The following is a 22,195-nucleotide window of genomic DNA, read 5'->3' as shown; positions in this document are numbered from 1 at the left end:
CATGAGGGTGGGAACTGCTGTTCTGCTCACTGTTCCTTTTCCTCCTACACTGAGGACCAGATTCTGCTTCCATTGCAGCTGCTCTTGCTGCACAGGATGGGGGAGCCTTTTGGGTGATGTGCCTGTGTGCAGCCACTAAAAGGAGCATGCAGCAGGGGTGGATTTCAGCACAGATTGCCTCCTATCCCTCCTTATGGCTGTTGGTGTGCGGCATCATACACAAACCCATGTCTAGCATTTACATTCACACTTGGCTTGTCATCCTTGAATATGTCATTACCTGTACAGTGCATAGTGCCCTTTTGTGCCTCTCTTCTTCTTGTCTGGTGAAAATCAGTCAGTGCTATGAAATCTGGCTTTGTATGCAAATAATTGAACTGTCTTGTTTCTGGAGTTCTTCAAAGGATGCTGACTTGTGAAAGGAAACAATTAGTTTAATGTAGATTTGTACCTTGTCAAAGATGGGTATGGAAGATGAAATAAGGCAAAAGGTGGAATGTATCTTCTGCTTTCCTGGGTAGCTAAGCTCATGGAGCAAGAAGTTCCTGTGCTTCAAGTATACTTCAACAAATATAGAAGGCATTGTATTGCCAGTCTCTTCTCAGACAATAGAGTTTGCAATCTGAAAGCCTTTCTTCTCAAGATTTTGTGCTGATTAATCCTTTAGCTTGCACTTACCTGCACCATGTTTGGTTTTTGTTATTAGTGCTTCAGGAAGATTACATTTCACCTAGCAGATCCAGCAAATGAATAAAACTCTGCACTTGAAAACTGAACTCAAATAAAACTGCCTGGAATAATGCTTGGAAATCAACTCTGAATGTTGAAGAACTGTATGAGACCTGAACTTCAGTAACACCAACAGCTATATCACTATTATAAAGGGTTGAAATCTTTAATTTCAATTTTAAAATTGTGTTTCCTCAATAGGAGTATTGCTGCATATTTAGTTATACACCAGCAGGCTTAAAACTGTCATATTTGGAAGAACCTAGATGTCATTGACTCACAGCAATAGACAGAATTCCACAAGTCAGGGTCTCAAAGGTCCTTGGGAACAGAAAGAATGATACACCCAAGAGTTTTTTTGTAAAGAACTGATGATTAGTTTCTGTATCCTCCTGAAATATATTTGAAAAAAGTACTAGTCCCTGTAGTAAAGGAGTGATTTTTTTTTCCTTTTTGCTGATTGTTTCCAATGAACAAAGATTTTCGTGCTTTTAGCTAGTAGTTCAGAAAACCAGAGTACTTAAGTAGAAGACAGCGATGTCATAATTCATGATGGGAAAAGAAACCTTTTTTTGCATTAGTGAATTCTGTAAGAATAAGGTGACTGCATGTTGATAAAGATGCAAAACTGCTTCATAAAAAATGTGTCACAGTTTTTCTAGACAGTGATTATAATTTGTGAATTAGAGCTAATTAAAGTATGGCAGTAGCCTAATGTAAAAAATGGCTGGTTGCCAGTTGTAGGAAAGATTTTAGAGCTTCCTACAAATTTTGATTTTGATGAATATATTTAGATCTAAAAACATGCACTCTGATAAGAGGCATGTATTTTTGTTTATATGTCAGTGATATTGTTAATAACAGAAGATTTACAGACTAGGTGCTTTTGTAGGTGATCAACAATTTGCTGTGCAATTATTTTTATATGTCCTTTTTAAAACACGAAACATTTTAACCATACACAAGGTTTACTGTCGTGAGCCCAGGACAAAACTGAACTTCAGCGAAAAGGCCTTCTCTGTTGTGTGTGGGATCTGTTTGATGGCTCGTGACACTTCCAGGGCAGGAGGGGTGGACAATGTCCTTGCAGCACCATCTGGAGCACCATATGCCTGTAAGGGCAGAGTACAGGCTCTGCAGCTGCCGTGGTGGCTGGTTTTGGCTGGATGAACTGGCAGCAGTGCTGAGGGCTCCTGGCTGCCTGTGGTGTGCAGGTTTGCAGGCTGAAGGGTGGCAGTGCAGCTGCACTCTTGTGGGCAACGCGGAAGTTCTTATGGTCCGTGATTGGCATCAGTGAGAGTGTTGTGAAGACATTGACTGTCTGTCTGCACCAAACACTGCCCCAACTGAAAATCCAGCAATACCCCGTTCCTATGTGGCACTTGTTACTAGGACATTACTCTAATGGGGAAGAGTGTATTATTAGCTCAGTATTGCAGAAATTACTATTAAGCGATTAAGAGATTTCCAGCAAAGCTATGTCCTGAGTTTGTCTTTCAGACCTCCCTCTGGATCACAGCTGTGAGTTGGAGGAATGAAAGGTCCTGGGAACTTTGATTTCACATGCCTCACAGCTTCAGTGATGTCCCAGCAGGAGGGCAGTTCTATATCCAAGACAGAGGTTAAAGTTGTGGAAAAGCTTTTTACACAGTTGCATGTAAGATCTGGGTCTCTTGCCAGTTGGTCCTCTTTAAGGTAACTGCAAGTTGCTTGCTGTATTGTTTTTTTACCCAGTAGAGCTGATCCTAAAATGAGTAAACAGGACTTTATTTTTCAAAATATCTCAGTTACTCAAAATTTTTCAAATTGCTGAATTAATGTATATGTCTGGAGGAAAGATAGAGAGATATAACTGGAGAAAAGGTAGAGAGATTTAAAAAAAAAGCCACTGATCGTGGTGGAACTTTGACAGTCTCCTTGAAAACCAGCAATTAGCAGCATTGTGAAACAGGTGCCATTGTGTTTGGCTATGAGGTACAACTGTTGAACAGAGATCTCTCTGCCAGTGTAATTTTATTGAAGAATTACTTAATGATTTAAGGAAAAGGAAAAGGGTCTCCTTCCATGCAGGCCACTCACATTCTCATGCAACTGGGTCAGAAATTAGCAAGTCCTTGCAAGTACCTTGAAGATATTCAGGATGACATAGAGGTAAAAAGTGGAGAGAAAGAGGATGTTAAGGCAGTTTGATCTGTGATATTCCTGACCAAGGAATAAAGGCAATCTCTTTCCAGAAGAAAAGGATGACACATAGGTTGTTTGAGAATTTAAAGGAAGCATGGAAGAATATGTACTGGCATCATCACCACACTGTGAATGTCAGCTTTACTAATACCCTCAAATTTACCAGTATCACCAGCTGTGGAATTAATGCAGATAACAATATTTTGACTTCTAAGCTGTGTGTCACACTGAAGCCAAAACAATCTCAGTCTGGGTGGACTGTAGTCATTGCCATTAAGTTCAGAGAAGACATGGCTTCTTTTTTGACCATATGCAAGACTGAAAACATTCCATTTTCAGTCTTGAAGTGTCCTTACAATGTGTTTACTAATTTTAAATTTTACTGAATTAAAGTTAGCTGTTGAATCCTTGAAAACAGCTGAAATTAGTTAGAGGATGACAAAAGTATGCAATTACATGTTAGGAAAATACGATGAAATTATGGTATTTTACTTAGTGTTAGTATGAAACAGCTAACCTAATAATTGCTTTTGAAGACACAAGCATATCCAGTGTAAATTGTTGTATCCTGAGTCTGGAAAAAGGATAGATCATCTCTCTCTTTTTTCAGTTAATCAATAGTACCACCTGTCCTTTTTCATTGACTTCTTAATGCTAAAGTCTAACACTAACAGCCAGATCTGCAGCAGTCTAAATTGGCCTAATGGGTCATTAGAGCTATACTGATAAATGCCAACTGGGGATCTGGTGTTCACTGTAGGCTGGAAACTTAGGAAATGAAATAACATCAATACTGTTTTATAACTGGTTTCATTCATTTCTTGTAGCCCTCTGTGTTGTGTAGTGGCTTATTTGATTGCTGTGTTGAATTGAGCAGGGATAATGTTAGCAGCAAATAATGCAAGAAGAACTGATTGAAATTGGATTGCTAGGCATTACAAGGTGTTTGACAGGAGCCTAGGTTCATTGATCATGCAGACCTTTAAATTGCCTCTTTAGTGATCTTAGAAGAGATGTGTAGAAGACAGGTATTGACAGTTCAAGTTCTCTCTATTCCATGTGTCTTTACTTGTCTTCATTCTGTTTGCAAAATGAAATTAAAAGCATTTTTATGCTACTGAGCTGGCAAGGATATAGACCAGGGATGAGGCAGATAGATACATTTTGCAATCCTAGCTAAGACTCTTCCAAGAGTGGCACTTTTAATTCTTTAGTGTATCATAGTGTAGTGGTTTGTTTTGATTGCTTGTTTTTTATTTCATCTACAGGCTAATATAGCATGTAAGTGTGTCCCGTTTCTTGTCTATTGATTGAGATTGATACCTCTGGTGTTTTCCTGTGTTTTCTGTTCTTTTTGATGTATTTTCATGGCTAAAAAACAGCTCGCCTTTGCTTATATTTCCATTTAGCAACGACCAAATAAATAGTTTTATTGAAAGGTGTTCTTGGGGTCCTTCTTTTCCAAATAGGTACATGTCTCTGCTGCTTCCCTTTATAAAGCCTCTTGGCTCATTGTCTTCCAGTTTTGGTGCCACCACACAGCAGGAGGCTGTTTTCTGGCATTGATCCTGTGTTTTACAGGTGTTGTAGTTGGTTTTCTTCATTCAGTGTGTAGCAAGTCACATTTTTATCTTCTGCATGTGCTCCTAGAAAGGATAGTCTACAGTGACTAAACATGACTGGAGAACTTCTGTGAGAATCTGAGCAGCAAAGCACGATGTGGGACGGGACTGAAAGGTGTCAGGGCAGCAGTGTGTGAGGAGGATGTGCTCTGACACCTGCCATGGGCTCCGGGTGCCAGCAAGCTCAGAATGTGTCCATGCCTGATGGCTCATGAGGCCTTGCAGCTGGCGAATTAGGAAAGCCATGACTTGAACGCTCACATACAAAAATTTTTGGATGAGACTGTTTTCCTTGTTATGCAGTTGGATGTAAAAGACAAATACTGATTATGTGGAGGAGACAGTGAGGCCTCCTAGAAAGGTTTTTTTCTCTGTAGTTACTTTCTGAGGCAGACAAGCAGTGGTGTATGTAACAAAGCAGAAGCTGTGCTGTTATTTGCAGACCTCTGGGCTTGAGAAGGCCGGTGACACCATGGTGTGGTAACTTGGCAGAGGGGTTATATTTATGGCCAGCTGAAGGAGCCCATGTACTTCCTTGTGGTGATACTGCTCCACTTGCCCATTCCTTTACCCAGTCTCTTGAAGTACAGTTCCTGACTGCGTGGGGATCCCTGGGCTGGAGGGGTGCTCCATTTGAGCATGTGTAGCTGGTGAATTCCTAAAGTTCGGGCTTCAAGTGCTTAAGGATGTTTTTCTAGAGTTTGGCAGGAAAAAAATGTTTTGGCAGAAAGGACCTAGTGTTTTCCATCTGTATCTCAGGGTCCTAGGGAAATTGCTTCAGTATTTTTCTCTAGGGTACATGAAGTTGAACATTACAATGTCTTTGCTTATAGTTGAGGAGACCTTGGATGAGAGTCTTCTTTTAGAGCACCTGGTCTCAGAGAACGAGTCTTGCATTCCACAGATTGGTTTAGGGAGTTACTTTGTTTATAGCTCTTCCTCAAATCTGCCAAGCAGTGCACAAAAGTAGAGCAATGTCTAATGTGAACATTTGAGGCAACCAAATGATAAGGACGGGTGCGTAACAGGGGCAGTGGTCAAAATATAAAACACCTGACAAGCTTCCATCTTAACTCTTCTTACTTTGCAGTGTTTTACATCCTTTTGTTATCTCTCAGGCATGGTGTAGTCAGTCAGCTAAGTCTTTATGTACAGGTTTTTAAAATGATGCTTTAAGAGTGTTTCTTTGTGAAAGCCTTTGCAAACTGACTCAGAAAAGGGTATGATATTTCTCCTATCACAAGGTATAATATTTTGCAGCTTTTCTCCCTAAGCATCAGGTGAGCTGCTCAGATTTGCCTCAGTTTTTCAAACTGAGTGACTGAGAAAAAGCAAAGAAAGCTAGCCTGGATTTCTTGTGTGGTAAAAGAAAACTTTATCCCTATTGTTTTTAGGCTGTCCCATTCTAGAGTTCTGGTAAACTGATTGCCAGTGCACTCATTACAGTGCAGGAAGAATCCTTTTTCTCTGCATTGCAGAGGTTCTTGCAGCACAGTTTGATATTTGTAAAGTTGAAAAATCTTACCTTTTAAATTTCTTGTGGTGATCCATCTCAGATCACAGTGCTTGTCTTGTAGGGATCTTAAAATAAACAGGCAACCTGATTGAAGTGATCATTCTTTCCACTGGCTTTGCAATGTGGTTTCATTTTGTCCAGACAGAGCTCTTGTCCTTTTCTTGGCTTAAAATTATGGGTAAAGATATGCAGAAACCATATATGCTGTGCAAGTAGTTTCTGTCACCTACAAGATCACTAGAACTGTTTAGAAGGGATGCTTAGATTGAGTAGAAAATGCTGCACCTTTTTCATTTTGTTGGGTTTTTTAAATGACTGTTACTGATTTTTAAATAGAAAGAAGAGATTAATGAAATAAGAACTATACTGAGGCTAGTAGATGTGTCACTGCAGTTGTGAGTTTGGAAAAGGCTGCACTGTGTATTTCAGAGACAAAAAAAATCAAAGAAGAGGGCATATGCAAGAGGTGAGGGAAAGGCAAAATCAAGTATCCAAAACCTTCTGTGTTGCCAAAAAGATACAATAGGTGGCAAGAGATATATCAGTGTAATCAGAGGCAATTATTTTAAGGGAAATTTCTCATGTTTCAAAGTACTAAAGAATGTTTTTCATGAAAGTAAATCAAATAAAAGCTCAAGAAGCTGAAGTTGTCTGATTTGATGCTATTTTAGAGTGTGAACATTGAATTACCTGTGCTCTTTGTGTGCATGGAGAGGAAGAAATATGAGCACTCTCTCTTTTAGGAGCTTTCTCAGGTGCATGCTGTCCTTCAAGCCTTTTCTGTCAATGCGTTTGGATCATGAACCAGAATTATGGTCAGAAGGTGCTCACTGTTGGCAGATGCCATTTTGCAGGCTCAGCGAAGCTGCCTGGGATCATCACAGTCTCTCACTAGTCCCAAAGCTATTGGCTCACAATTCTAGTGCTTCTGATGGCCCCAGGAGGTATGACTAGGATGCTGATGACATACTCAGACAGACTGAGCTGGTGCTGGAACAAAATACGCCCCAAACTATTCCTGGCACATTAATTTTATGCTTAGAATCAGATATACCTCTTGCTATTTTTTCCTTCCTTTTTCTTTCCTTCCTTCACATTCTTGTCTGCTGGTCCCTAAATTAAGATGAAAAATAGCTATAATGGTACTTCTGAGACTAGTCTTTAACTAAAATGTGAGATCTGATAGAGATCTCTGATGCATCTGAACACGCAGCAGTGAGCTTGCAGAGTGAAAAGGTGTAATACTAGATTTGTTTGTACAGTTCACAGAAAAGCAAAGACTTAAAAGAATTTTCATTTGTGGAGTTTGGGTAATAGATAGTAGCTACAGCTCTGCCCCAATGAATTTTATTTCCCAGTGATTTAGTAGTTAATTTGTCTTCAAATTATAGTTGGGCATAAAATACAAGGTTATATGTGATGCTAATTTATGTGATCTAGAATATTCTATACAATCTTCATGTATGCAAACACATAAACAAGAAGACCACGCCACTCTGCATACTACAGCACTTGACCTGCCCCATGCAAGCTGTGGTGATGTGTCTAGTCTGCTGCTGAAGTTATAAATTCTGATGATCTTAAACCATATGTTTTAGGTGCTTGGTCAATTCTAATGTAAAGATTATTTTTAAAAACTGTTATATTTTTGCCCCACTCCTGTCCTGCTGCCCCACTCCTGCTCTGATGCTCCTGCAGCCCTGGGCAAGGGCTCTGCTGCGCTGGGCAAACAGGAGAAGGAGCCTTCTCCACCCTGTGCTGTGTCCTGGCCTCACTGCCCTTTTTCTGGTTCTCAGCTGTGTTAATCTTACATTTGCCTGTGTAATATCTGCCTTGTTTAGATCTGCATTTGATTAACTAGTTATTCAATTAAAGGTGAGCTTTTAGAATACATAATCTGGGACTCTTAGAAAGTCCCTGCTGTCCATGTGCTGCTACACCATGCTGCCTTCTGAGTGCTGGCTGCATGAAGCCTCCAAGGAAATCTGTCAGGAGGTAGTTTGCCTAGGAAGAAGTGGGAGGCTATCTGCTCTTGGCAGTGTCTCAGAAAAAGTTACTTCATCTCATCCTACACAAACAATTACAGGACAGTAAAGAAGTTAGTAAGTAAGAGGGAAAACTCTCAGGAAGGCAGCATATGCTAAACTTCTGTTAAAGAACAGTTTCTTTAGCAAAACTAAGCTTGTGGTGGCTGTGATTGTGAATGTGCTCACATAGTTTGGAGAGCTAGAAATATAATTACAGCTTGGGTTTTATTTGTTTCTCTACTTTTCAACACAGTATTGAGAATTTGAAAAGTGGAATTGACTATCTGATACAATTTCTAAAAGGAATGAGAGCTGGTCTTTGTGTTGGCAGGAGGGAAGTTTGAGAAATTGCATGTGGGTACTTTTCTATACACCAAACATATTAGTATGAATTGAATAATGAGTAATCTAATCAGATTTGTAGCCAAGCTTGTCTGTCGTACTGTGATAATTACTAGCTACCCAGGGCCTTAATACCAAGCAGATCCCTCCCCACCTCCCAACCTGTTTTATTTTTTAGAAGTGAGTTCTTTATAGGAAAGAAGCAGGGCTTAGGCAAGGCACTGATCTTGGCTCAGTCCAGTGACCAGAAACACTTCCCAGTGCAGGCACTGCCATATTTCATAAGCTGTTTCTTAACAGCTTCAAATGGTAACAACCTTGGCCTGAGTGAGGATTAGTTCATCATGGTTAGTTCATCATGGTCATGGAGTACTGGCAGTATCAACAGTAGTAGTCTCCCCATGGAAGCAATTATAGCCAAAATTTGGTTTGTACTTTTGAACAAGAGTATTTCACAGGTGATAGGACATGTAAGAGGAACAAGAGCAAGTAATTGTTTAAAATCCTCTCTTGTTGCATGAAAATTTTCTTTTTTTTATAAGGAGGACAAAAAGTAATTCCAGGTCTGAAAGTTGGTCATTAGATGTGGAATGACATTTCTGGAGTGATGGCCTACAAGTTCTGCTTTCTTCCTGGCTAAGGAGCTGCTTCGGCAAGGTGTTTTGGAGAAGTCTTCAATGATCTGTTGTCAAGTCTGCATATTTTTCTTTATTTCACTCAGGAGAAGGGAGGATTGGACCAGATGACCTCCAGAGTTATCTTCCAAACTGAGCTGTTCTGTGAATCCCTGAAAATAAATTCTCTGTTCTGTATTACACTGAACAAGAAGCAGATGCTTTGTGCTGGGTTTTGAATGTTTTGTACATGCAGTTCTAGGCTGTGTCTTTGATCGGTCCAGTAGCTGATGAGTCTGTTAAAGTTGTGCTTTGACATTTGATATGGACTGAGGGGCTCCAGCTGAGGTGCTTTAGCTGGGTAATGCTGAGTTCCACGCATGGCAGAAGTAGCATTAGAAACCCAGACAGAGGTTGCAAATACAATACAAAGTAGTTCAGCTCAGCCTTGCAAGCAGACCACGTTAAAATTTGCATGGTGGTGCCTGTGCTGCTGCCTGGTTTCTCTGATTGTCCCTTTTGTCTGCAGGACAGTCTCAAAGAAGCAGCACAGTCCAGACTCCCAGGGATGTATTCCCATGCATAGGACCAGGGTCCAAGTTACCTTTATATGCAATTCCAGTGGCTGGTCAAGAACTCACCTGGTGGTGGAGAGAATATGTGGGGGGAGGCAGGGGCAGCTGTCATTTCTGGGAAGTTATGGAGCAAGAAGGAAGCAAACATTTCCTTTTCTCACTGTTTCACACATTGTAACCAATGTTTTCAAGGCAGAATGAGATACAAGTACAAGAAGAGTGCAATTTCTTGGAGGACATGAGTATATGTATTTATATATGCTGTATACATATACATGTATGCCAGTTTTTAATGTCATGCAAGTATTCCTGTTCTCGGGACTCGTTCAGTATCTGGATTTTTGCTTTATCAGAGGTAATGTGTACCTTTCTTCCCATGCCTTTAGATTGTGGACTCCTGAGTGTGAATGTGTGACTGAGCCTGTGACCTTCAATTGGGGTCAGGGACACAGCTGGTGATGAACACTGGAAGAACAACTGGAAAGTGAGGCAGTTACCTATGTGGACACTTGGACACTGGGCAATCTATAATGTCTCTGTTTCTCCCAGTTTCGGTTTTGTTTGCCTGTTTAGTGTTTTTATCAAACAAAGCTGCTATTATCATCCAAGCAGTTTGCATGCTAAAGGGAGCTGGACTGCTCTTGGCAGCACCTTTTGACTTCCTGAGATGTGCTGTGGCTTTGATGAAGAGAACAGCACTCAGCCATCTCAAAAAGAAGGCAGAACAGTATTGAGGTGCATTAACTCTAGGGTTCATGACTAGATTTTGCTGTTCCTTGAAGTGGCAGTGCAACTAGCTGACAATTCATAGGGCTTCTCCCTTGGCTGATTGATTTTTAAGGTCAAAAAAGACAGGGAGAACAGACCAAATGAGATTGCAAGAACATTTGGAACACCCATGTACCAGAGGTCATGGGCTTTGTCCTAGCTATTCTCTACACCATCCAAGAAACATGTTACCTGCTGTCAATCACTATAGAGCTTTCTTTGATAAGGATGTCTTTGAAGGAATTATGTGGCACTGCATGTGACATTTCAGCAGTAGTCACAAAGGGATGACGTCTCTTAAATACAGAAAGGTACAGCTTTTAATGACAGGTAAAGCTTTTAATGACACTCAAAGCACTAGTAAAAATTCCACTTCCAAAAGCTGTTGGATAACTCCTAGCATAGAGACTAGAGATCCATGGAAAAAGAGGAAGAGCAAAACATGCTAAAACCTGTGAACTGTTGCTTCTATTTGTTTGTGGGTTTTTTTCTGGTACTTGTGGATCATCAGGGTGTGATAGCTGCTGTTGGAAGCATATTGGTCACTGCTGTTCAATTCTAGGTGCTGTTTACAAGGCTGTATTTGCCAAGGGATGGCCAGAGATGACAGGGAAGCAAGGGAAGGCATGGCAAAGTTCACATACCCTTGTTGGCTTTGTGAATGATATATTTAAGCTTAGCCAGCAAAACCAGTGATTGTCCCTTTTGTCTGCAGGACATTTGCCATGCCTCTGTGTAAATCTCCAAGAGACTGAAGAAACAATTCTGAACTAAAATGTACTCTCCCTTAGGGACTTCTTTCAGCACGAAGCCCAATTACTTTTTAAATGAGGGGGTTAGCCCTCCAGGGAAACCATAAATATGTCCATAGTGAGTGGTAGTGGGTTAAATATTCCCAATTGCCCTATTACAGGAATCCAGGAAAGAAAACAGTAGACAGTTCTCCCTAGTAAAAATACTAGCAGGGAATTTCTAGCAATCTAAATGATACTGCACAATTTATTCTTTAATATCCAGTTTATGAAAATTTAGTGTCTCAGTGGTTGAAACAGACCACTTCTGTTCTTTGAGTCATGGCTGGCATAGACACTTTAAGTGTCTCTTGATAATTTCTTATGGAATAATGGAATGGTTTGAGTTGGAAAGAATCTTAAAGATCATTTGTTCCAACCTCTTTGCTGAGGTCAGGTACATGTTTCACTGGACCAGATTACAAATGCTATCCAGCACTCGGCCTTGAACACTTCCAGGGATGGGGTATCCACAACTTCCTTGGGCAACCTGATGCAGTGCCCCACTGCCCTCTGAGTAACACTGCTCTCTTCTTGACATCTAATCTAAATTTCTCCTCTTTAATTTAAAACTGTTCTTCCTAGTCCTATGGCTGTCCATTTGAAAACTTTCTCTCTTCTAAATAAGACCCCTTTAGGTACTGGAAAGCTGCTATTCAGCAGCTTCCTGTTTTCCAAGCTTAACAACCCCAGCTTTCTCAACCTGTCCTCAGAGGAGAAGCCCTTTCATCATCTTTATGATCAAAGGTGCTGCTCTGGACTCACTCCAGCAGGTCCCTGTCCTTCCTGTGCTGGGAGCCCAGCTCTGGATGCAGTGCTCCAGGTGGGTCTCAGCAGAGCAGAGCAGAGCAGAGCAGAGGGGCAGAATCCCCTCCCTGCCCTGCTGCCCATGGGGCTCTGGGTGCAGCCCAGGACACGTTTGGCTCTCTGGGCTGTGAGTGCCATGGCTGGGCCATGTGCAGCCTCTCACCCACAGCACCCCCAAGCCCTTCTGGGCAGGGCTGCTCTGGGCTGTTCATGCCCAGCCTGTGCTGGTACCAGGGTTGTCCCAGCCCAGGTGCAGCACCAGCACTTGGCCTTGTTAAACCTCATTATATTCTCATGGGTTACTTCTCAAACTTGTCCAGGTCCCTCTGGATGGCATCCCATCCTTCAGGTCTCCTGCCCTGTTCTGTAGTGGACCAGTTTTCTCTGTGCGTTTTTTTGTTGATATATCAGCAGAAGCTGTCTGTTGCCTTTCCCATCCCTTGCAGGTTTCCCTTCCCAGCTGTGCCCTTCCTAACTCCCTCTGTGCCTTTGTCCTCTGTTCCTCCCTGGCAATCTGTCCTTGCTAAAACCTTCTGTAGTGGCTTCTTAAGTTTGATGCCACTCAGAAGTTACTCCTTCAGACAAACTTGCCTCCTGCCTTACCTCCTTGTTTCTTCATACTCTATTCATATGCTTTAGAGAAGTTGCTTTTCAAGTTCAGCCCTTTCTGCTGAGTCTCTTGGCATTTAAGGTAATTGAGTTCTTCCAGGCTACCACTTACCAATTTCCTGAACAAGCCAAGACAGTTGCTCTGAAATCCAGGATCTTTGCTCTGCTTTTTGCCTTCATTGCTTTCCTGAGTATTTCAAATTCTTATTTCTCCTTGTAGTCACTCAGTCTAAGGTTGTCATCAGCCTTTATGTCCCTATCAATTTCTTCCTTAATTCATACAACATCCAGCAGTGCAACTTCACTACTAAAAGGAGTATCTGCAGAAAAAATAAGTCTCTGATGCTCTCCGAATTTCCTGCACTCGGCTGTTCTGCTCTGCCAGCAAATGTCTCAAAATTCCTCCATGAAAACATGTAATTATGAAGTTTCTTCCAGTTGTTTAAAGGCTTCATCCACTTTCTTTTCTTGACTGGCCAGTCTATAGTATGTGCACACCACGTTAACCCCTCGTTTGCTGTCCCCATCATGCTGATCCATGAGCCTTCATCCTTGACTTCTTGGATATGTTGGGTTGTTGAAATAGTGGGAAAACAGTGTGCAATATTTTAAGAAAATTTTAGACACTAAGTAAACTGGTGAGAAAATATGTTTGCACACAAGAGGAAAATCATCTTTTGCTCCCCGCATGACTTGGGATGAGTAATTTGCCCTCTTTGCTTCTCCAGGTCTCGGACTGTGAAGTCTCTGTGGTACAGACCTGCCATAACAGAGATAGATGATGTGCAAGGTCTGCCACCTTCCAAAGATTGCAGGCATCATTGCATTTGTGTTCCTAAATGTAACTTGTGTCCTCTCTTCATGGAGGGTGAAGTTTGGTGATAGAGAGAACCTGCAAAAACACTTTCCAGTGAAAATGTAGGAGGGGAATGTCCCTGTGCACAAAAGAAAGAGTTGGAAGGAAACATGGTTGCCAAAAGCATGTTTTTACAGGATTCCCTCATTACCAGGAATATAGTGATTTTGGGCATGACAGTGGAAAAGATCATACCCTAATTTGCTCTGCTAAGTGTAAGGATTTTGAATTTCTGTGAGTTTCACAAGTAAGCTATCTGAGACAACAAGGCATGATTAAGGCAAAAGGAAATGTAGATGAGTGCATGATGAAAATTAATATTTAATTGACCTGTTCCAAGTAGTTATACATATGGAAAGACAAAATATTTGTATTTTTTGTTCAGGAGGAATGTTTACATACTTTTGAACAGCTGACCTCTGCTTCATTTTGTGTCAACCAAGTTAAGCCTTATTTCCTTTTTGTATTATGCTGTAGGGCTTCCTTGTTTGGGTTACAAAACGTGAAAATTCACCTAGCACTGTGCGGTTTTCTCATTACCATCCACATAGAAATACCTATTTTAGGCTCAAATATGTGCACAAAGACTTTAGCGAGGAAAAAATATTTTTCTGACTTGTCCTACTTGCAGTGTTCAGGTATTTCTAACTGATGTTCACACACACACACACACACACACACACACACACTTCTCTGTGTTTTTCATCACCAGTAGCTAAAAGGTACCTGTAGACAGGTTGTTCACTTTAGTTTTCTGCTGTGAAAATTGTGCTGCCTTTCTTGACTAAAGTAGTTCTAAGAAGCATTTTAAACCAATATGTGCCTACTGGCAGTGCCAGGGTCAACTTTAGCTACTGCGTTTTCTGCAACTTCAGGTTGCCCATGTCTGCAGATCAGAAGATAAAAGACAAATGGTTTAATTAGTCTTAATACCATTTTGAGCCTACTGCTCTAAGCAGTTGATCAGGTTTACACAGGTACTTAATCTGGCATAAAACTCTACAAAAATAAAATGGGCTTCAATGGAAAAAGGGGGGGTTTGCAAAATCCATCCCTTCCTAATATCAGTAGCTGTGCCTTGTTTTAAACAAGACTGGATTTACTTTGATTTCTAGATTATCGCAGGTTACACTGAGCAGAACATTTAATGCATCTCATTGATTTTCCCTGTAATACTGTTGGTACACAGGTCATTGCTCTAATAATTTGTTTTACCATTAGAATTCTGTATGCAGATCTAGTCCCCAAGGATATCAATGTGTAACCAGATACTGCGTGATCTAATCAGGTACTGCAAGAAATAAATTATCACTTCAACACCTAGCAGTAGAAAGCTTCATCAAAATGGAAAAGTTATTTAATATTTAAAGCAAAATGCAGTTCAAAGAGACAACCAGGAGAAGTAGGTGTGTACAAAATTTAAAGACATTTCTCAGATTAAGCAAAGCCAAATCCAAGCCAGAGTCTAGGATGATTTGTCATGACTCCATTTGTTGTTAAAGAAGATAATGTTATAGCTGCTGTTTTGGTTTATAGGGTTTATTCCAGTTCAGGTAAAGTAGCATCACTCTCAGAAATGACTGACTGGCAGAATTTCATTAATGTGATATTTACTTGCTACAGCATGTGTTCTTTGGAAAGCAATTTTGAAAAGCACTTGCAAAAGCATTGGTGACAGACAAGACCAGTGCTATGAACTCATTTTGATGTAGGATTTGGATCTCTGAGCACCTAGTACCACAGTCCATTTCCAGAATACAAGTCCTGCTGACTTTGAAGGAGTTTTGCAAGCAGTGTGTCTCAGGCTGAGCAGCAGACCTGCTTGCTACTATGAGTCTGACCAGAATCTATGGCTGGAATACCAGGAGTGTGGCTCTGCTCGCAGCTGGACAGTGTTTCTGTGTAAACTGCCCGGTGCAAACACCAGGTGTTCAGCAGGGTAATGGTTGACAAAGATGATAAGCATCTCCTAGAGTCAGCTTATAACTCCATATAACTGCTTTCATGTCGATGTCTGAATGCTGAGCATTGTTCATTTGGCTTTTGTCTGAGTTTCTGAATTTTATTAGTGGAATGCAATGCTATTCTTGGCTCTACGTCTTGTACTTATTTAGCAAAAGAAAGTAATGAATTTTAGAAGTAAATTTAAGAAGGAAAACCATTTAGTAACTTTGTGTATGACCAGATGAGACTTGATTTAAGATAGAACATAAAATATTTATGTTCCTTGACATTTTTCCCACTCCTATTTTATCTGGCTATAAAGGTATGTGTGGAAGGATATTGGTTTGTTTTGGTTTTTTCCTTTGGTTCTACAGACTAAACAGTGCACAATTCAGTGTGCAGGGCCAAACTCTCCTCCTTAGCTCAAGGGATTTGTTTTGCTTTGCTACCAGAATTGCTTAGAGATCTTCAGAGACCACTGGGTTCATTGAGCCTAAAGGCATGAGTAAGAGCTGGAAGAGAGTGACTGAGCATCCAGACAAGCAGTGAAACAGACTTTCTTTCAAGCTCCTACAAAGTGTTGTTGGGGCAAATGCTGCCAGACAAATGTACTGATGTTGAGGGAAAGGGTGTTGGGGTTGGTTGGTGGGTGTTGGTACAGGTCAGAAAATTATTTTCATTGAGAAAAACCCACTAAAGGCTTTTAATATATTTTTTATAATTTTTCTCTCTTGTATTTTAGGGTCTCATGACTCTTTTAGCTTCTACATTGATGAAGCCTCTCCAGTTGGGCCTGAACAGCCGGAGACGGTCCAGAATTTTGTGTCAGTTTTTGGGACTGTGGCTAAAAAGCTGATGAGGAAGTGGCTGGCTACACAGACCATGAACTTCACCAGCCAGCTAGGGGCAGGTATACGGTATTTTGATCTCAGAATTTCCACCAAGCCCAGAGACCCAGACAATGAACTCTACTTTGCCCATGGTTTATTCAGTGCCAAAGTCAAGGAAGGTCTGGAGGAGATCAACGCATTTCTCACTGAGCACCCAAAAGAAGTGGTCTTCTTGGACTTCAATCATTTCTACGGGATGCAGAAATGCCATCATGAAAAGCTTGTCCAGATGCTCAAGGACACATACGGAAACAAAATGTGTCCTGCTATATTTGCCCATGAAGTCAGCCTCCAGTACCTGTGGGAAAAGGAGCACCAAGTGCTAGTGTTCTACCACAGTCCAGTGGCTGTCGAAGTGGCCTTTCTGTGGCCAGGCCAGATGATGCCAGCTCCCTGGGCAAACACAACAGATACGGAAAAGTTGATTCAGTTCCTGCAGGCATCAATCACTGAAAGAAGAAAGAAAGGCTCCTTTTTCGTATCTCAAGTAGTGCTGACACCAAAGGCTAGTACGGTGGTGAAAGGGGTTGCAAGTGGTCTCAGAGAAACGATCACAGAAAGGTGAGTTTGTGGCTGGTAAGGTGTGCTGACTGCTGAATGTGTGTTGGTAGTGCTCTTCTTCCAATTCCTTTTAAAGGCACTCTAGCAGATGCATTTCTTCCATGCTACTGTGGGCTAGTCAGAACTTGGCATAATGCTAAAATATTTAAAGAGAAACACATTGAAGGACAAGCTTTTGCATCTTGAAAGAAAATCTGCCACTGAAGCATAATGAGATATTGGAGGATTGGCTTAACCTTCTCTTTTTTCTGAATGCAAGTTTTGCTTATTTGCTTTGTTTTCCAAATGTGGTTTCTTACCATAAGCACTGAATATCATGTCTACTGGAAAATCTTATCTATATGATCTAGACAAATCTATCTGTATGATCTAGATAATTTTTTGTTTGTGCATCAGGCTTCAGATATTGGATTAGAAAAAAATTTGTCCTGGCTCATCAGTAAAGCCTGATGCTGCAGGATTTGCCATTACACAAAGATGCACGGTTTCTCTGTCTCTGTACCATCACACATTGTATCAAAGACAGCAGGACACCATTAGAGAGAATTTGACTCCTTAAAGTCTTTCTTCATTTACCACACAGGAAAGAGATGGCAGACCATCATATAGCTTCTGTATATGGAATAGTTTGTTGACAGGCTATTAGTTGTTATATTACAAAAAAAGCCACCTGTGCAAGACATGCATTATTTATACCATTCTGACTTTGATAAATCACAGCCAGTTTTGAGCTTAAAGGCATATATATGTGACTATGTTCTTGACAACTTGGTAGGAAAACTGAAATTTAATGCCAAGATGCAAGAGCTATTTTCTTTTTCTCCTTAAAAATAAAGAAGGGTTGCAGAGTGTAAAAAAAATTACAATGAGGGTCAGTGGCCTGCTAATGTTTTGCTCTCTTCAGGGATGTGCCTATGACAGGAAGGTCTCTTGGGAGCTTATCCCCTTGTATGAAAAATGCAGTGTCTGCAAAGAAAACATGCCTCATATTTGGGAAAGATTGAGCTGTTTTTACCGCAGCTTTCCAAAGCAGCTCTTGACTGGAAAAAAATAGGTAAAAACCTCACCTGATGTGGTAAAACACTGACATGGAAGGTTTTACAGGCAGTGGAATGTGATTTAGAAGCACTTGTGTGACTGCAGTTGCAGCTGTTGGTATATCCTTCATCTGTGCTTTAGGGGCTCCATCAGGCTGGGGAGTCTCCCTCTCTCCTGAGTCTGAAGAGCAGTTCTCTGTACTAAAACACTGCTTTGTTGATGGATTTTACTCATAACACCATGTTGTTAGGGAACTTTTTCCTCTGGTAAACATCTTCCTGAGTGTTCTTTAGAACATGAAGTAGGACAATCAGGAAGCTTGTTTATCAATAAAATAGCCATGAAACCTCATTTTCTTCATCTTTGGCTTATAATGTGCTTTTTAGAAGCTGTTTGTAAAGCAAAGACTTGAAATAGATGCTGAAAATGTTTGATGGAGTTTTGAATATCCAGAGCCATTGAACTCTTTGTGTGCCTTTCCCAACAGCAAATCTTGAAATTGTAACTACCTTCAAAAGCCAATAAGTAATTGGGCTGAAAAACCTGGAAGTGTTGTTTTGCCAGATTTTAACTGAGATTTTTCACATGATCCCCAAATGTGTAATCACTTTTCTACATGAAAAGGTGTTTCCTTTTTTTTTGTATAATTCTTTTAGTCCTTATGAGAGAAATAGACCTTCAAAATAATCTCCAAAGCCAATATTTAGTCTTCCAAGTATGGCATCTCATTTTTAATGTCATTTTAATAGAAAAATAGACTGTAGGAAGAAACAGGTTTGAAATTTATGATAATGTTGATAGAAACTGAGCCTGTATTTTGAGTTAACTGCTCTAAAAGTAAACATCAAATATATTCAGAACTGCTCCTCATTTTATGAAGATTCTGTTAAAAATAAATAGGCAAGCAATTAAAAGAAGAAGTACAATTTCCACAGCAGAATTTGCACAGTTGTCTTCAGTCTACCCTGCCTTAATGTTTCAGTAGCTTAAAAATATGTAATCCACACCAAAGGTAACAAGACATATGTTCCAGCTGTGCTGTGTTTGTCACTGTGAACCATCACTCAGTAAAAATATTATTTTGTTCTTTTCAAAATAAATAGCCAGACCAAATCCCATCTTTGTGTCCAGGTAAATAACATATGTGCTTTTGTTGCCAGTTACTGCATAGGCTTATACATTATACTGTTTTCTCCTTTTTAAGAAATGCTGGTGAAGAGCCTTACATTAAGAATGTAGTTATCTTGCTTTTGGAAGCAGTTTTGTAACCATACTTGGATGGGGTTCTTCCCTCTCATTGAATTTTAAAAGTTCTGAATTCAAATGAATAAGGTTGAATTTTTCAAATAATTCTGGTGTGGGGTTTGTTGTCTGGTTTGGTTTGGGTTTTTTTCCTAAATTAAGTATTACATTTAAGAAATATTCCTTTTGCATTTTGAATAAAACTTATAGTAATTTCTTTTGTTTTGTTTCTCTTACCCGCACAGTGGCCTTTTACATATGGTCTTCCTTTTGAAAATAGGTCAAAGTGTAGATCGTCTCAGATGCAATGAAACATGCCAGGTTGTGATCTCTGAAGTTGTTTTTTAATAATGAAATTGTTTATGATTTGAAGAGCAGTGGCTGCCTTAGCGGGAGAGCATGGTTTCCCTCAGTCACAGCATCCATTGGATAGGGAATCTGTGAGCAGACTCCATACAGCAATCCCATCCGGACTCCATTCTGCTGTTTTGCAGCTTTCTTTGGGAAAGAACACAGTGAAATATTCTTCTTAGCCAAGATGGTTGGTTTAATGGCTTTTCGTCATGATTGCCTGTGGTGGTGGAGGTCCATACTCACCCTGCAATAGAGCAGCCTTCCAAGGCAATATATTTCAGAATGGGTAGAGATGTTATTCCTTAGCCTGTTCCCCAGAGCTCAGGTATGCAATCTATGAGGCCCAAAATAACCTCAATTAAAAAAAAAAAACCCAAAACCCAAAACATTTTCATGCTCCTAAGACTCAATTCAGTGAAGATATATCAGGAGTTTTCTACTGATAATGTTTGCTCACAGGGTTTGCTGTCATAACAGGTAGTATTCTGTGGTATGGTAATTAGAAAGAAGGAGAAATTAAAAGTTTTGAAGCTTTCTGTCCTGCACAAGTACGTGAGGGCAAAGCTATTTCTTGTAAGATCTTCCTAGGACCACAGTTCAGTGTAACAGCACTTGATAATACAGATTTCACCTTCGCTACTTGAATGAGGAGAATTGCTTGCATGTGTGCACACTATGTTTCTTGGATTTGATTAAAAACTTTGAGGACTATCAATGTGTTTCCAGGCTTAACATTCTGTCACACACGCAGTTTAGATGCCAAGAAATGCTCTTTGATTAGCAAACAATATATGCCAAATGAATTACATTTCCTGTGCTCATTGAATTAACTTCACAGTGAGGCAGCTGCCTTCAGTATATCTGAAAGGTGGTTGTGAGACACCCTTTTGATTAGTGTAGAGCTGTTCCTAATAATCTAGTTTGCTTTCTGATTTGCAGTGAAATTGCTAATTTTATCTATGACACTTGAGACAAGTGTGATACTCTCTTTGTTGTCTCTGTCGTTTATTAATGTCGCAGAAGAATAGATCTCCTTCAGAGGATGCAGAAATCCTGTAGTTCTTGTAAAGCTTTCAAAAAATAGAAAGTAAACACATACCCTGCCAATTGTCACTTGATTTCCAAATTAATCTCTAAGGATAATGTTCCCTGTGGCTCACATATGACTAAATCCTTGCCTACCCTGCTAAAGCTTCCTCCTTAGCAACCAAACCAAATTAAAAAAAAAAAATGTCCTGCACATGAGAATAAAGCCTTTTGAAATGGAGGCAAAGCATCCAATTCACACTATTGACAGAAGGGGTGGTAAGTAGGCCACAGTAACTGTCAGGAGAAAATCCATCTCTGGGTACAGTCATGAACTAAGGAGAGTCAGATTTAGCTAGGGTATGGATATTAGATGATTAGGTGGATATTTTGTGGAAAATGATTCCTGAAGTTGCAAGAAGTAGGATTTTTTGAGTCAGTTACTGATGGTGCCACACCTCCGTCAGCTGAATTTTTGAGTTTCTGTGTGACAGGAAGAGTGGGAATTGATCATATTTTAATCTGCATTCCATATTGACTGATGTCATTCTTAAACTATTTCATATGAAAAAGAAAAACAACAGAAATGGCAACTATTTTTTCCTAATTTTCTGCGTCCTTCCTGATTGTAACCTTGATGTCTCTCTCTGTATACTTTTGCAGGAGAGCAGCAGGCTCCAGTGAGCTGGTTCCAATTTTAGGACTTGAAGCTAATGTGTCAGCTCTTTAGCTGCTGAGAGGTGAGGGGAGTCTCAGTCCCTCACTAATGTGTGTGGTACAAGCACGCCTGACCACACATGTTTGCCTTGGGACACAGCTGTCTTTTCCTTTTTTTCTTTTTTTCTTTTTTTGTTATTATTTCCTGACCACAGAAGGCACACAATGGCATTCTGGTATATTAGCAAGCTATTCAAAAGAACCAGACAAATCCTTAGTATTCCTGTTCTTCCTCAAACTATGCTTAATTACTCTTCCAGTCTTTCTACACAACAGGCAGTCACTGTGTTTTGCACACAGAACAGCACAGGGAGATTTCTTTGGAAGAATCTATCCACAACATCTACAGGCCTGCACAATGAAACCCCCAATGGGCTGTGTATGTATAGTGGCATTTCATCACGGACCATCTGTCTGCATGAGAATTTCAGTATAGCATTCCCACAGGAAGAGCTGTGTAGTTGTGTCTGATGGCTCTGGTCCTGAACTTGGAACAGTATTAAACTGTCACAAAATACAGGAGCACAGGTTTTTAATGGCTTTGCTAAAGTATTTGTCTACATACCCAGTAGTAGCCTGTGGGATTTGGTGGAGGAAGAAGATTGGCGTGGTGATCACCACAGTGACATCTGCAATCAGTGGCTTGGCTTCTGGGTGTGTGTTTGGGGTAGTTGTTCTGATGTTTTCTTGAGGCAGGTATCGGTGTCTCACAGTTTTTTCCTCTGCTTGGTGTGCTTGTGAATTTTATGATGTTGGGCATCAAAACACCTGCTTACAGTTACTGTGCGTGCTATGTGACTACTTGTAAATATACTTTATGTTTTCCTGTCATTGCACTCTGGGCACAGTGTGGCCCTGCACATACAGACAGCAGCAAGTACTTTTCATCACAAAAAAGGGAATGTTAATTCTCTCAACTCCACTGCTGTAAGCTGTCTCTAACATCTACTTGTCTCAAAGATTTCACACTTCACTCTTTATGG

At 40.4% G+C, this 22,195-nt stretch overlaps 1 protein-coding gene across 1 annotated transcript in view; it reads left to right on the top strand.

Annotated features, from left to right (window-relative positions):
* The window catches only part of PLCXD3 (phosphatidylinositol specific phospholipase C X domain containing 3), a 78,674-nt gene that overhangs the window by 29,839 nt on the left and 26,640 nt on the right, over nt 1–22,195 (top strand). The window contains exon 2 of the mRNA XM_036403193.2: nt 16,127–16,835. Within this exon, the coding sequence (XP_036259086.1) occupies nt 16,127–16,835 (709 nt within the window). The remainder of the gene's footprint in view (nt 1–16,126; nt 16,836–22,195) is intronic.

The sequence above is a fragment of the Molothrus ater genome, chromosome Z (assembly GCF_012460135.2).
Source record: "Molothrus ater isolate BHLD 08-10-18 breed brown headed cowbird chromosome Z, BPBGC_Mater_1.1, whole genome shotgun sequence".
NCBI classification, from domain to species: domain Eukaryota; kingdom Metazoa; phylum Chordata; class Aves; order Passeriformes; family Icteridae; genus Molothrus; species Molothrus ater.
Note: the sequence above shows the minus strand (reverse complement) of the source record. Positions and strands in the feature narration are given on the sequence as shown.